Here is a 17573-nt window from a genome sequence, read left to right as displayed (position 1 = left end):
AATGGTAATTTAGATGTGAAAGTAAATATGAAGGCAATTCATATACGAATAAGTTTAATCGAGGCGCCATCAGGAAGATTGGCTCTGAATAAGATTCTGAAGAAATTCTTCACTTCATCAATGCGTTGTAATGTACTCTGAACGCTAATCATAATAACGAGACGTGAAAGAATTGAATTAAATACAGGTCAAGTCAGAGAGAGAAAGAGAGAGGAGGCGAGGGAGGTCAGGTTGGTTGAGGGAGGAGTGAAGAACAGAGAAAGAAGCAGAACAGAGCGAGAGGAGGACGATTACTCGGGCTCGTCTGTGTCTGAGGCGTTGATGGGTGTCTGGCGGGTCACTTCACCGTTGCAGGCCGGGCAAACGAAGCGGACTCTGCCCATGTGCCTTCAATCTTCGCATATATTTCACACGTCCTCGAAAAGCTCCGCTCGCTGAGGCGCTCTTTTTTAAACACACATCGATCGAAACTATTCGTAAATTGGGCCTACCTTATTTATTTTAAAAAAATCAATTAACTAGCTAGAAAATTTGAATTTATTATGTATAAAATATAATATAAATTTATTTTTTATGTATAAAATATAATAAGAAATAAAGATGTAGGCGTGAGGCGTAACTCACCGTAAAAATTATTAATTTCTCCATTTCTACGCCTTGACAATAAAATACTACAATTCATAATACTAACAACAATAATAGTAACAACGCAGTTAACGATGGCTCCCGGCGGGGAGAAACGAAGAACAATAAAAGATAGGAAGAGACATCCGAAAATGAAAGTGCAATCAGACTTCCCATTTGGACCGAAACAACCGTTAGCTTCTCGTCGTCGGGGGATGTCTTCGCCCCATTCTCTTTCCTTCCCTCCTTCCCTCACGAATCCACTCTGGAAACCAGGATTACCATTTATAGTAAACGCAAGAAACATCGGCTAACGAGATGCTTGTACTCTATTTCGACTCTATCTCGCTCCTTACCGAAAATTTCCAGTCGCGAATTTCTCTCACTACTCTCCCCGCGGCTCTTATCCGATTTTCTCGAGCGATGCAACTGAATCGCTGCCGTCGCGTCGCGCCTTCCCGACACCTGTTGCTGGCGCATAAATCGCCAGTGAAAGGATACTTAGTCGGCGGATCGCGTTTACGCGACAGCGAAGATATTAGTGTGCACCGTCGGCATTCGAGTCTCTTTAGAAAAGTTTTTCATAAAGACCGTCAGCATCTGCGTAACGTATAAAGCGTTTCACAAAGCGTCACACAAAAATATTTAATTAATCAAATATTAATACATGCACGCAAATGTAAATATATTTTAAAGATGTGTGTTAGTGTGATTAAATTGATTATCAATTTAATTATGTGATTGTCCTGTTCTAGCTTTGGTTGAGACTGTGTTTCAAATCCGAAAGTAACGGCGCTTTGCCAAAGCGAAGAATTACACACTGAGAAAAAAATTTATTAATTCCAAAAAATATTTAGTCCGATACAAATAACTAAACATGTTAGTTAGTTAACTAAACATTAGTTGTTTCAACAATTTCAAGTTGCACTAAAAAAGGTATAGTGCATTCATGTGAACTTTTAAAATTTTTTAATCAAGAATTAATTAATTCAACTAATGTTTAGTTAAACTAACTAAAATGTTTAGTTGCTCGTATCGGACTAAATATTTTTTTAAATCAACAAATTTTTTTCTCAGTGCACGTATATAAAATTCACGTGAATAATATTATTAGGCAATCAACATCGAGTCCTGATCGTTCAACGGTGTTAATTTGATTAAATATATTTTTTTACGTATTGTACATTATACTAGAGACAAGAAGAGAAAGTATATCAAAATTGTCAAATAAAATACTGAAACTGTCAAATATCATAACATAAAAGTAAATTGTCTCGCTTGCTTCGTAACATGAGTTCGCGTTAAGACACGTGTCATCGTAAATCGTGACAATTCTGTGCGACATCTACGTTACGACGTAGAATCATGTAAGCGGAAATCTGACCTTTTGTCCGGTTCGCAATGTGCTACATCAAAGAAAAGGGAAAATTGCCGATGCGTAGATGCATTGTTCCAATGTGAAATGTCGCTCAACGAGGACGACAGTACATTCACGTTCTCCGACCTATTGTCTTCCAGTGAATGAGCAGGAATTTGGTCTCTCTTTCTCTCTTTCTCGCCTTCTCTAAAAAGGAACAGCAAGAGTGCTGACGCACTATACTTTCTAAATACGGAAATTAAATTGTTATGTCGCAAATATAAATCCCTTTAGCAAATAGATCTTGCAAACTAATATATTAACGTAGTAGAATAAGAACTAATAATAAAAATAGACAAGTTTAGGTAGTGGATAATAAATAGTTCAATAAATGGTTATAAACGATAATTTTAATATGGGGACGCGCCTTGAAGATAATAATAAAAATATCAGCCACCCTATAAATAATCGCGAAAAAGATATTACGTAATAACGATTAAAGTTTAATGTGGGAACGAGCGGTTCACGACGCCGGGTTAAAATCTATCTACGGTACTGCTACTCGTAATAAAATCGAACGTGAGGTGAGGTCCTAAGGTTAGTATGGCGAGTCGGTAGGACGTTCCTATTAACTCGGCGATGGAAGTTACGACATGATATTGGCACTCGCCTCTCACACACGGATCCGTCTAATTGGCTAATCATATCTGCCGTCAAAGTTTATGTCAGCGGGCCTCGTTAGAAATTCGACCCACTTCGCCGTAGAAAGACGGTAGCAGATAACTGCGCGCATGCAGTCAAAGTTCACTCCGTACGAGACCGAAGATGCCGTGGCAAAATACACCGAATATCGAATTATCGCGCCGATAGGCAACGGTATGCCGAATTTTTTTAAATTCCACGATATGTTTATATCAATATTGTACGCCGTGTTGCGATCGCAAGTAACGATAAGCGCCTTAGGGTGCTTGTTAGCGTGCGCATACTGCGCACACTTTATCTTGAAATTTAAGTTTTCCAGACACAAGCCATAAAGAATAATAAAAAAATAATAATAAGGAAAAGAAATGAGACGCAGCGATGATTACAATTGAAATTGGAAACTAACGTGTGGAAAAGTATAAAACATCAATACTCCTATCAATTTCCCATATTTAGAAGCTAATATCTTACGAAAGATATTAACGCGGTATACTGCATTGATCAATAGAGAGAAGATATCATCAAGCTATCATCAATTCCGTTCATGTCTACTTTCGAGAGTAGCATTTGACAAAAATATCGAGTTGTTAATTAATCTTTCTACTTTCTACGAATGAAAGTCATCCTAGTGATGCACATCGTACTCGGATAAACAGTTACTTGTGGTCGTTTTCGAGGACACTCACTTGGTTTCCTACAAAAATGCAGGGATAATTGCGCGATCGCGTTTAAAAGAACTTCAAATAGTTTGACGTACTCATTATCAAGTGGCGGCGCGAAAGTCAAGCAGAATCAAGCGCGCAATTAATTTAATACGCGAACGAATTTACGTATTATAGCATCCTCTCGTTCCTTAATGAAGCGGAACTCCGGAACCTCGTGCTTTCACTTGAGAGTGAAATATAACGTTCGAAATTCGTTATAATTAATTTAAAACAGACAAGAGCAAAGCAACATAATAAGCTTGCTTTTCGCTAAATAAACTTGTACAGAATGTTCAGTAAAAAAGTGGGATTTAGCGATCAGTATTAATATAAATGAATGGAATCTCAATATATATATTACGCATACTCTATTTGATATAAAAAATTCATAAAGGTTGTAAAAATATTTTTTATTCAGATCTTCATTGAAAAAGATTTTTCAAGTTTAACAGAGCACTACTGTTATTTACTTGCCTTTTTAACAACAAATACAGTTTATCAGGATTTGGGATAACCTTTTGTTAGCAAGAAATTGCCACTTTTTGAGGAGAGAAAGAAGCAAATGAAAGGGGAAACACGCTTATCCCCCCGGCGGAGGATAAAATGTACAGCGCGTTAAAGTTCACGAAAGACTAATGAAATTGCATTAAACAAAGGAGCATTTCGCTATGCAAAAGTATGCAGATAACAGAGAAACGTAATTAACGTTGCATCTAACCGTGGCGAAATCAAGACAATTCACTTTGCCCTGCGAGAAGGAGAGCACGGTTTTTACATTTCAATTACATTTCCACACGATCTCTCCATGCCTTTTACTACCGCAATAAAACCGCAATGAGAAAATCGCACAATTGATTGTTCTCAAGAATAATCGATTGTCTTTGCTACGCATAATGAAGCCTAGAATAGCGAAACTAATGCATTAATTTAATAAGAAAAGAATAAACTATTTTTTTCTAACAGTATTGTTCTCTGATACTCCTACACAATATCATTAGTGCGACGATAATTTATCATTCTTGATAGCTTGACGAACGTTTCAATTTCTAAATTTCGTAACGCGAGCTTCGTTTCAAGCACAAATGCATTCATGTTTATGCTGTATATTATAAAAAATCACAAAACTGATATTAATACTCTCCACTAATTATTCTTTTTATTAATTGAAAACTGTTATCTGATCTTTAAAAATCGGTTTTCAATTATTCAAAAACGTGTAAAAATTTTAAAATTCCAAAAATAGAAGACTAAACCTGTGTTAGACATAAAATTAATCTATTTTAGAAGAGGTCTGTCAGTATTCCGATACCCGATTGGTATCAGCGAAATTGATAACGCGAGAAGTCGTAAACGCCTTGACCGATCTTCACGAGATCGTTCTTCTAACGGTATACCGAATACTGAGATACCGCCCCTGGATGGAAGCGTGTGCTATTAGGCGATTTTAAAACACTAGGCGCCCCGGAATTTACCGCTTCACGCTCGTCCGACCGATTTTATTTGCATAGACAGTTGCTACAGGGCACCCCATTCACTCGCGGTTTTGTCACGTAGGCGCGATGGGGATTTTACGATCGAGAGGACGGGGGCACCGCGCGGGGTCTTACCGGAAAACCCCATAAAATCGCGCCCACCGGCGGCAGCATCTCTGGATTTCAATTACCCGGTCGGACAGCGAAACACTTGGCCGCCCATTATGCGGTCCATTCGATCGTGTAATTGCATCTAACTGTGAAGTCGCCGGATCTTTGAACTTTGTTGTATGGTCCGTATCATTGACGATCATGACAATGATGATGCTCTTGCACTCGAAATATTAGGCTGTTGCAGAAGTAACGGTCGACTTTTTGCCAGCTTATTCGAAGAAGACATTTCTATATAATATAGAAAAAATAATGAGACAACTACGTAATTGTTAACACAACAATGTTAAGTTTTCGTAATCATAATTTTTATATTTCTTATAAATATTTAAGTTAAACATTTTCTGCTCTGACAATTTTTTTCTAAGCTAAGATATATAAATGAGTACACTGAGAGAAAAATCCAGGTCTAAATGATCGTTCGAAAATTAACAAACGGACAATCCGACACTTTCAATCGGAATAATTAAAAAGCCGATCAATTATCAATGATATCCGGCTAACATTGATTGGACATTATTCTAATCTTGATCGGCTTTTCATAATTCCGATTAAAAATATCGGATTATCCATTTGTTAATTTTTGAACGAATTGTCCATTTCTCTGAGTGTAGTGGTTTTACATCGTATGTATAATGCAGTTTACTTTTCCCACAATTTTTGTATGCTTTACTTCCGACCCCGTCGATATTACTCGCAGCGGCTTCAGACTTCGAGGAAAATGTTAACAAAATATTTTACCAAACGAGAGTTATCCTCCGCTCCTTACCTTTTTTTCTAAATATTGTATTATAATGTTCCGCTCTATCGCGTTTATACCGCATTAAAAATAAGCCAACAGTTATGCCCGAATTTATAAGGCGGTAATAAAGCAGTCTAAATTCTGAGTGTTCCCGGAACGATATCAAGAAGTTATAAATTCCATCCATCATTCTCGCGGGAGTCTCGCGAAGTTTCACCTTGTTTTTAATTCACGTAAATTCCTAGATTCACCGGAGAGAAAGTTTCGATCGATCGGAGGAAAATCGGCAGTGGGGAGGAAACCGTAGTGACGGATAAAACTTTTCAACAATAAGATTCAGTTGGCGCGCGCGAGAAGAACAGGTGATTAATCGCGACACCGCGAAAAAATCTTATATCGATTCGCAGAGCCCTGCGATTATTAATCGTCTCCCGCGGAGATTTCATAAATCAATCTTTCGTAACTTTATACCCCCCCCCCCCCACCCCCCGTTGACTAAGATGATGATCGCGCGTAACTCGATTCAATTTGCGTGCCGGTAACAGGCGCACTAAGCGACTTCTGACTCACATACCCACGTGTAGAACGCGAGGATTATATTTCGCCCGCCTATGAGCAAACTGACTGAAGGCGCGGTTATATAAATCCTCGAGCGAGATGACGTCGCGTGTATATAAATTAATAGAACGTGTACGTATATATACATTGTCATCATGCATATACATATACATATATATAAATTGATAGCAAATTCTGCAAATAATAAAGATAAAATCTTTATACATTATTGCCTTCTTCAAGACAGAGAGGTGCAGAAATAGCTACGCGCGACAAGGATCACGGCGAAACGGAAGAGCTGGCGGGCACAAAGGGATAACGATAAGACAGGAGCCGGCCGATGGGTTGTCTTCGTGTCTGCAGGGGACAGCCATTGTCGTCGGAAGAGGACATCACACATTTACCTAAGGATGCACTTTGTATTCTCCGCCCGGCGCGGCGGGTTCTTTCAAATAATCGTTATGTCGCGAGCGCACGCTGACGATCGTCTTCGTTTGAGACGAGCGCCGCTCGCAGCGATGAACCGCCCGTCTCGCTTTTCTTCACTCGCAAAATGGAAGTCTTAGCCGGCTTACGTCTATCGTTTCCAGATAAGAACGGTCTCGCACAACGCCAGACATTAAGTACAAAAATAGAGCAGTAAAAATTAAAATGCGCTGACGCTGAGAGAAGAATAATTTCAGCGAGCTATTAATGAAATAGCGAAATAATAATTTCGACGTAGTAATGCTTGTAATTCGATAACGCCGCGAGACGCATTATGATCGCGGAATGAGCGGAATCTTTCTGCACTTGGCAGGTGGTGCATCTTGAATTGGCGTTGCGAGAGAATCGTTGCGCGCGAGACCACTCTAGCGATATCTTAATAAAATCTGCGGAGCTAATTAACCCGCGTGCGGTTTCGCATCCCCGCGAGCGTACCGTTTATATCTTCTCGCGCGGTCGAATATCGGATGTCGATTACACGTTCATTTGTCAATAGCAGGCCGCTCGCCGGTGATGTCCGTCGGACCGTATCGGCACAATGTAGCGGGCGATATCCGATCCGAAGGATATTAATCTCTCTCTCTTGCTCGCTCTCTCGCTCTCTCGCTCTCCTCCCCTTCGTCTTGCGCGATAATGGTGGTTCCGCGCGCGCGTGTGTTTCGGTATCTCTTAATCGTCCACCTGTCCGCCTCTCTCTAATGGTAGCGCAGGGCAGGAATAACGTTCGCATCGGCTGCAACGGCCGCGCCTATTGATTTGTCAGCGGGTCTAATGGATTTCCATACACACCAGCCGGAATTCCGAACCGGAGGGGTAACGCTAACCATGCCGCGAGTATTAATACGGTCGTTACGGGCCCCATCGCTATGCCGCGGTATCCCGCCATCCGTTAACCCTTTCGCCGATCCGTGAATTCCCCTTTCCGGTCGAGGAATTCGTGGGTGCGCTAGTCTCTCTCTCTCTCTCTCTGTCTCGAACAAAACCGCTTGCGATATCGAAAAAAAGTATCCGATACGGAAGATTTATGATAAAAATATCGAGAGAATTACCAAAGTTATATATATATATATATATAATTCTCGTTCGCCGAAAATACGAGCTCGCGATTCAAATATAAACGAAAGGATAGAAACCAGATGCAAGCAAGCGGCAAAAAGCATATTTTTTTTGCTGACAGTAAGAATCGAAATTCAAATTCAGAACCATCTATATATTTGCTGTAATCATAATAGTACGTCACCGAGATATTTTGAGATTTTTGAGGTGTTATTTCTGTATTTGATTTACTATTCCTTGATCGACAGTTTTACAAATCGTTCGCGGAAACACCACTCAATTCTCGGATGCGACAACGCGAGAATCGATACGATAAAGATACGGGAAAGAGTGTCTGCGTATACCAGTATCGCTCCTCGCCGTGACCATTCTCGCCCACGCGTTTATAAATCGTTCTCATGTGTCTCACGGGATTGGAGACCCTTCCCGTTCGTTATGGAGAAGGAAGAGAATGAGGAGAAGGAGAGGCCGGCCGGGCCCCATGGCGGAGCACCGTCGCGTCGTCGTCGTCGTCGTCGTCGTCGTCCGTGTCCCGTCGCATCGTCGCCTGCGCTGCTCTTCCTGCAACGCGTTACGCTAACTTCCCTGTCGGGGCAGGCCGCATTCATTCTAGTTAGAGCGCGCGCGCGCGCGCGCCCAGCCATCGGCCGTTATATATATCAGCTGATTTGAATTTAACGGTCATCGCCATTGTGCGTACACGCGCGTCCGATCCGGCCTGGCCTCTCCCCCCCGCTTGTCTCCCATTTTTCTTTCCTCTTATTTCGCAACGGAATAACCCGCGCGATGATCCGGTTACCGCTGTTACATTCATTGCCGTCGACAGTGTAACGCGACAATGCGACGCACCCTATATGTTTATATTAAAAGTGACTCTTAATATATTTTATCACGTCATATAGAGAATATATATATATTCGATTCTCGGTGTTTTAATATGCGAATAAAATAAAAGATATATATTATTTGCAATGACTAAAATTTTTATATGAAATAAAAAAGTGTTTATTAATAAATAATCAGTCTCCCTGCAAAGTGCTTCTACAACTATATATTAAAATTATTTAGAAAATGCACAAATGTGAATGTTTAATAGTTAGAAAATAAAAACATTGTTTAACTTATATAACAAAAGTTAGGCACATATCAACAGAAGTTTCGCGGCAATGGCCGGTGCATAACGTGGACGAGGCATGTAAAGCAAAATTTTGCTTCTTTGTATGTGTCGTAAAATACAAATTGGCTCTAACGGTAGCAAAGAGACGATGCCGCAGATTTGAATTTTCTCTGCAAAAAGGGACGGAAGTTTGTATACGAATTTCTTAATTAAATCCTTTTTGCTTGCAGTCAGCGACGTTACTTTTTATACCTCGCATTTGCGTGAGTCGCGTCGCTTCATTTCTCTTCGTTTGCTGAAGCAAAGTTACGCGCAGCCAGCCTGTTTGTGTGCGTCCCTTTGCCTGAAGTGCAATTGAATCCTTAGTAACATAGAGATAAAAACGGACCGACATTTTTGTTCAAATTTGCTGCTTTATTCCAATTTGCGACCTTATATTACCTTGACGCGAACACGTAACCACCTGCTCGATCGTATTTTTTTTTAAATGCGCTCATATGTGTCTTCAAAAATACAACGCACGTTTCGAAGCTTCGATAGTAACAATAACATTTCGAGTCAATAAATGGACAATTCTATATACATATATGTTCGCGCATCGCGGCGCAAAATAGGTAATTTTGATATTTCTTTAGTATTTTTTTTAGCGAAAGTTTGGCGTCTCCTCTTTTGCCTCACCGGTAAACAATTTCGAAATTCATTCACGTGACCGGCGTTGACGAAGTACAACCGCGTGCACTCACGCCGGACATACCGAATTATCATAATGCCGTATATCGCGAGGACGCACCGCTTCCTAAATAAACATTTGCGTCCGGCGACGTATTCGCATAATCTATTCGCACGTGATCCTCATGCGCACGTAGCCGCGCATCGCCAGTTTCTCTGTTTACCGATTAGATCAGAGCCTCCGAAGTGCATTGTCGGTGCGGCCTGTGATCCTGGCCGGATTGCGAAGCGCATTAGCAACGACGATCTTCCCCAGTCAATATTCCACCTGATTTGTCTCGACTTCGTCGGCAAACAACCAACTACGACGATAAGATTCATATTCCTTATGCTAATGTTAATTTCAGTTCAGCGGAAGTAATGACGATCGATATGTTTGTCGATCAATACCGTCGTTAAACTGCCACGTATTTTAACTCGGATAGAAGCAATATTTTATTTTATAATATTTGTTTTAATTCTATTATTCTTTTTCGTATCTATATTCCGTGTCTCTTTATTTTTATTTTATTTTATTTATTTCGCAACACTCCAAGAATTCGCGGATATCTTAGAAAATCACGTTTCAGATTTACATTTTACCGCGCTGCTGTGCACGTGCAAGCGTGGCGGCCATCGTGTGTCGACCTTATGGGATATCGTTTGAAAATGGTTCGTAGTGTAAACATGCTATTAGAAGTTTCCCAGGCAGATCGCGGAAGGGTTAATCACCGAGGCGGCTGGTAATCTGGGTTCCGCGATGGCGTAAGCGCACGAGGGGAATAATTAAAGCGCGCGGTATCCCGCTGCTTTTATGCACTCGCCGGCCGATTCGCGGCACAACAGGGCGCCCGCGCCGCCGCGCGCCGCGCCGCGCCGCCGGTTTCTTTCGTCGCGCTGCCGCGCGCACGGACGACCGTAATGCGCATCATCAGCGAGGGAGATGTAATCGCCGGTCATCCGTTGGCGTCACGTCGCGTGTTAACGTTCCCTGAATCGACGCACTCGCGCGCACACGCACACACATATCCGCCTAACGTTTATAAATCCATAAACGATCCGCGATCAACGAGGCGACCGCGGCGACCGATACGAGGTGGAAACTGTCGTTTCGCCGCGAGATGAGCGAGTGTTTACCCCGACGACGGCAACTTCGACGACAGGTACTTGATCGTAAACTGTTCGATCATCGATGTTGAGAAATATGATACATATGGTGCATTAAATAAATGATCGAATCTTTTCATTTCTGCAGTTACGTTAATCCCAAGTACTGTTAACGACACCGGTTACCTACCGCTTCTCATGTAAACTTAATGTCAAATCGTTAGGATTTAGCAATGGAGAAGAGACTTTAAGTATAATGTATAATGTATAATATTTTATTTAATGTTGATAATAATGATGTTTTAAAAAGGTGAGAGTAAAAGAGATGAAATTTTATGAGGGATATGAAATAAAGATTATTACGACAGTATGTAAGGCAATATTTAGTTAAATTGATAAATAAGATACAAAGAGAAACCTTGCCAATACATTACTTTGTATTTTCTTTCTTTTAATGTTTCCAAGCAAATCTACGAGCGGATGGTACGTGACGCGAAGTAGATCAAGTCAACTTATATTCCAGCTTACGGAAGAGGATTCGTGGTATAAATAAGATCGAGTTATTTCGATTAACTCGAAAATTTATCGTCTCCTCTACCGCATTCTTGAAAGAGGCATGCGAGGCGATTCCCACGTTCCTAAATATCTCGTAAATGCGATATGTATACGTAAGAATGCATTATAAATATCGCGTTATCTTCTTCCTTAGCACGTACATTATTTATCTTCGCGATTGAAATAATAGGCGGCTTTACATAGACGTAAGTGACTTTAAACAGCACGGAGCTATGTTTAACTTTTTAGCCGATTGTTAAAGTTGAAGACATTAATTCGCAAACTGAGCAGTCATTAATTCAGCGATAGTTAAATCGTACATTATACGTAAATATTTATCATCGCGCGTACAAATAATACGTTTCACGATTTACTCGCTATGTATATTTGCATTCTTAAATGTAGGATATATTCTTTTCGTAGGAATACACTTTTCGGGAATTGGAACCACGCGAGCTTCTAAATCACAGGCAGTAACGATGCACGGCGGAGCGTGCCAGCGATTCCCGAAGATTACTCCAATTCTCATTGCATATTGCAGACATATTAGAGTTCAGGCCACGCCGGACGGAGGATTTAGAATTTTCCTCAATATAACGCGACCGTCCACGTTGGATCACGGCCAATTCACGGAGAGGATATCTCGGCGCTGCAGTTTTCAGGTCACGACGCCATAATGCGGAAAACGTGTTAGCACACGAAATAGCAGAAACCGCGTTGCATTTGTCGTAATAACCAGGCATAATTGAATGCAGTCGCCCGTGCCATGACGAATCATACCCTCGCTATACCCATTTCACACCGACAATGTTCTGTCCTTTTACGAAACGCAGTCGACATGACATCCGAACGAGCTTCTTAAAAAGTAACTAAATCAGTATACATGTAATAAATGCTCTTTCATTAGTACTGTAACTAATTTTCAAAGAATACGACCTATATATGACGCATTTACAATTTTCATCAAGTTTCGGAATTACATACACAACAGATTATTTAATTATATTCAAAAGTGGACAATATGTCGTATTATTAACTTTATTATAATTTATTCGAGAGTTATATATTTCTGGCAGATATCCTATGCACATAATTTTGTATTTTTGTAATATAGAGTTACGTGAACGCCATACGGACGCAGACTTGCATGCGACCACTTCCGTGAAATTGCTTTGTTCAAAATGGAATTGCGATTAGGAATTGCATAACCGACCCCGAGGAACCATATATCCGAAGCTTCCCTTAGCCTTATACCATTGTCAATGCCTGGCAAACTGGCGAGGTGACGTAAGCTCGTGTAAATCCGCGTCAGCAGCGCGATGATTCCTCCCCGTTAGAGTTAGGCACTTGACCCCGGCACTGCTCCCGGAATGCAGCGTGCGTGCGTCTCCCGTCCCGTCCCGTCCCGTCCCGTTCCGTCTCGTCTCATCTCGTCCCGTCCCGTCCTGTCCCGTCCCGTCCCGTCCCATGTCGTGTCGTGCCGCGCGGGATGCCCCGCGGCGCATCCATCACGCGTGTGCGAAGAGGGGGACCACCGAGTGGGTTCGCCGTGATCGGGGGCAGGGGGGAGACGCAGGGTGAGTTATCAATGAAACACCGGGTGCCACACACATAGGATATCGTTCCAACAGTGGGCTCGACACGGTCCGATTACCGTTAACCCGTTGGGTCCGCTCGTTTCCTTGTACGTGCGAACTTAGAAATTCGAGTGCAAAAGGACAAAGTGCTCGGGAGAATAACGTTCTCTCTCGACAAGACGTTAGGGCACGAATAGAGCTGCGATCAATCAAAACAGGATCTCTTTGAGACAAATAAATTAATATTAATTAATTTTAGATAAATCTCTTTTTTTTATTTCGTTCATTTGATGGTTATCATTTGACGTGAAAATTACACAAGTTGTGACATGTAACAAGAATTGTCCTTTTTCTTAAGTTCATTCAGTGTCCCCGTTTTTGTACGATAGATAATTCTTCACGCCTCTCGTTTTGAAGATACTGACTATTCGAGCTATGTTACGCAGTAGCGAAAGCGAGAAAATCATGATTACACGTTTCATCTCCGTCTCTATTCGTGGTTTTAAGTCTCAGATGTTTCGTAATTTTATGTTACGCAATTCCTTCACATGCGTTTGTAAATGTGAACGACATATTTGCGAAATATCCAATTTTTTTTATTTCGGCAAAAAGACGATAACATAAAATAATATGTTTTTATCATAAACATTTTTAGAAAATTGGAAATATGATTTTGCTCACTTTTTATTTAAATTTTACTCTTGATTTAATTTTATGTAAAAAAACATTTTTAATTTTATATTTAATGAATGTTTCCGTAATTTTGCAGGACAATATTTTGCACTAACGAGAGTTCTTGTAACGATGCGAATATTATTGGTGTAAAGCAGAATCGAATTCATCTCGCGTAATTCACGGCAAAATACGAACAAGATACTTATTATATGGGCATATACTGACCCCTTGTTTGCTGAAAAATTCACAATAACGAAAAACTCATTAAAGCGAAGCAATTACAGCGGTAGGAAATCTGAAGGCTTAGCAGAAACTCCAGTAAACTAGTTGGTCCAAAATTACGCGCCGACGGCGTACCGTGTTGTGGCGCAAATAGCTACACCAGCCAAAGCCGGCAATATCAACTCTCCGTACCGTGAAAGCTGATATATGCATACTTAACATAATTTCGGAATTAACGCAATTTCGGAATTTACCGCACGACGCACGCTTCAAAACCTCACAATTTCATTACGACGTCGTGTGGTATAATATTGACGTAAACGTGACAGCAGTATTTTAATTAGGAGGAAACAATGTTCGTCTTGTTCGCGCAACAATTCCCGCGATATCGTTTATAATAATAATTAACTTTGCAGCATCATACATTAAACAGGAATTTGTATACCTACATATAATGTGTAAAAAAAACTAATCAAAGACAATATAGTTAACAGAATTTCTAATAGAATAGAAAATATATCTATTTATAGAGAAAAAAAAAAAAAAATACTTATAAAAATTAATTTTGATAAAAAAAAGATTGGAAACTTTAAAATAGAGAAATTAACGCAATGACGGTGATCGGAAGCGAGCGATCGATTACAGGCTTCGCGAAAACATTGGCGAGATCAGTCAACGCAAATCAACAGATCTATCGATCGCAGGCGTTCGCCGAAGACAGAGAGCCTTACATCGCCATTAGGCGGGAGATTCAGGAAACGAATAGAAGCCAAGTGAAATGTATTCGACGTGAGGGCCTTTACCGTTATACGCGCGAGTCTCCTTGTCGGGCCCACGCGCCACGGCGATCATTATTATTGCGAATGCGCGCAGTATAATGTCATTACTGGACGGTGTTATGCTGCCGGTTATGCACCGCCGTGACAAACGACGAATCGGCCGGTCTTGCGCGCGCATGCCCACCTGGGACGATTATTCAGGACCGCGAAAAATCACCGCGGGGATCTATGCGCGGGGACCTACGGGGGAGCCTGGTACGTGGGCCGTGATAACGGCATCAGCTGTCCGCCGTACAGTTACTCACGTTAATGCCCACCGTGGCTCGAAAGCGGCGATTCTCGCGCCGGCCGGAGAAGCTGCTATTTAGGCTCGCACTCTCGGAGAAGTGTTTGCCGCGAGATGAAGGAGGAGGAGGAGGAGGAGGAGGTGAAGGAGGAGATTCCGCGAGAACTCGTGGAGTTTATCCCGGCGATTAGCGCACGACGAGCGCGACGTTTTGATGCGCGCGCGAATTTTTCCGCGGACTGGAAGCGGTGGGAACGACCCGCGCGGTGAAGAATCGTGTTCACGAGTTGGGGAACAAGATGTAGCATTTTCTGCAAAAACGTTCGTTTGGCGAAGGAAAGAAATAAATGTTACATAATTTTAGTAAAAAATTAGCTAGACAAGACAAAAACAAATAATCTACATATCGCACCCCTGGAAGAATACTGTCAACTGAAAAAAAATTTCGATTTTGAGTTAAACTCATAAAAAGTATGTCTAAAATGTTACCTGCGTGTTATAATAGTGTCACAAGTTTATATACGAAATCAGCTGCACGGGGCAGAAGTGTCGTTATTCCTTTAAACCGGTTACGTTGCGGTTTCCTGGATGAATAGTATCATAAATGAATTGACAAGTGAATCGCAGTAGACCTCTTTAAGAAACAGTATAAACTTCATTATAACAAAATATCGTGTATAATTGTAATTGTGTCAGTCATCTCACAATTCATATTCAAAAAAATTGAATTAAATTTGTTTTTCCTTTCTCCTGAAAATTGTAAATTTTTCAATTATATAACAGTATTCTTCTAAGGGTGCGATATGTATTTCATGCGTAACATCTCATTTTACTTCTACACAGCACAAGACGTTCCCTCTCTAATGTCCGTGGGAATAACGTTTCAACAATTCATAATTATCCCGTACGTCGATTGCCCATTGACCCCTGGGACTATCGGGGTTAAGCCGGATGATGCAACTATCTCTAAGTAGATATACATCCCCATTAATTAGTCGGAAATATGTTCTGTAATACCGCCGCCGCCGCCGCTCGGCGGAATACTATCGCGCGGATAAAGTGACGCATTCTTCCGCGTATCTCACGATCGCATCCGCGCTCCAGTCCTTTCTACGCGGAGAAGTTCAGTACAATCGGAGAAGCCCTTCGGTTACAATTGGCTTCCGCCTTCAAAGAAGCTTTCCAAGAACTGCGCAGCCGGCGATAATCCATAGATATGATTCATGGTGAAAGGGGAAGATGATGTAGAATAAATTTTTACAGATGGTTGCATACTTTTCCAGAAAAAGTATAAAAGCACTTTGCTTGTATTTGACTACATATCGACTTTAAGAAATTAACGTCCCTCGCGATATCATCATTAAACACTATTATATTGTATATATATCGTAATTTTCTGAAATCAAATCGGCCAATTTTGATTATATACAAGACGGTATCCGGCTCATTGCCGGAATAAAGAAAAGGAAAAAAAGAGATAGAAAAAGAAATGCTATCTGTGATCCGTTAAATCCCTCCTTATCTAAGCGGATAAGAATCCCCGCGTCGATGGACAAGCTCCCTGAGAACACGAATGCCCGACGTTAAACGTACGTATGCGCGCCGCAACTGGCTGCTGCTGGCTGGCATCGCCGTGCCGTTCCGGGTGCAGGGTTAACGAGCTGCATAAAAGGCGCCGGAATATCCGCGATGTTCGCGAACAACGGTTACGGCCGGTTACGAGAGAGCCGCGGAAAATTGCGGCCCGAAAAGCATCGCGGCCGCGAAATGCGCGCACGCCGCGCTCGCGCTCTGATACTTTTTCGGAGTGAATTTCTTTCCTGTCGTGTAACACAGCCAGAGCGGAAACAATTTACCTTTCTAAATAGACCATAACGCACCGGTAACACCCGGTATCAAAAAGTTGACGTCAAAGAATATACAGCATTTTCTTTTCCCTAAAAGGGATAAGTATTTTACGGATGGGCGTAAAACATCTGCATATTTTTCATTTGTTAGTTCACTGTAATACTCGTAATTAAAAAATATACCGCGAGTTGGAGTTGGAGATACCTCGCATAATGCATGGTTTTAAAGTTGTACGCGTTAGCCGATTCATTAATGAAAGATTATCACATCGTTTAACGTATTATACGCGGCTGTCGATGAGGGAATACAAACGATTTCGCATCTGCGGAAGCCCAAATTCGTTTATCGGATGCAAACGGATAACACCAACAGTTAAATAATAAATAACAAACATTTTCAAAAACCACGAAATATACAGTGAGTAAATATTGTCTCTCACGAAAGCTTCGTACGCGTACGCTGTAAATTATGCCAGCAATATGCAAACACAACATTTGCTCGGTATTTAGAAAATAATTACAACAAAGTGCGTAGTTTCGCGCCTTGCACCTCTATGAGCAATAAAGAGGTTGCAATTAAACTTATTCTTACTTTTGTGAATTTTCATGTCTTCGTTTTTCTTTGCGGAAATTCTATCAATTGTATATTTTAATCTTATAAAATATTATTTTATTTAAAAAAATTAAAAAAAATTTAAGATGAGATTTTTTTTGTATTATTATTCAATGAAAATTACCCATGTTTTTTATTGCTGAATTTCTTATGTTTTTATAACCGGAGTTTTGCGGGATATAATTTTCCAGGATATAATTTTTATTGTTGCGCTG

At 41.0% G+C, this 17573-nt stretch overlaps 1 protein-coding gene across 1 annotated transcript in view; it reads right to left on the bottom strand.

The window, feature by feature from the left end:
- Positions 1-519: 519 nt before the first annotated feature.
- The window catches only part of LOC139776724 (CCR4-NOT transcription complex subunit 6), a 314159-nt gene continuing 297105 nt past the window's right edge, over positions 520-17573 (bottom strand). The window contains exon 4 of the mRNA XM_071713605.1: positions 520-889. Within this exon, the coding sequence (XP_071569706.1) occupies positions 819-889 (71 nt within the window). The 3' untranslated portion in view covers positions 520-818. The remainder of the gene's footprint in view (positions 890-17573) is intronic.

This window comes from Temnothorax nylanderi, unplaced genomic scaffold (genome assembly GCF_030848795.1).
Source record: "Temnothorax nylanderi isolate EJ_2023f unplaced genomic scaffold, tnyl_v1.0 TNYL_tig0126_pilon, whole genome shotgun sequence".
In the NCBI taxonomy this organism is placed as follows: Eukaryota; Metazoa; Arthropoda; class Insecta; order Hymenoptera; family Formicidae; genus Temnothorax; species Temnothorax nylanderi.
The sequence above is the reverse complement of the archived record's forward strand: the minus strand, read 5'-3'. Positions and strand labels throughout refer to the sequence as shown.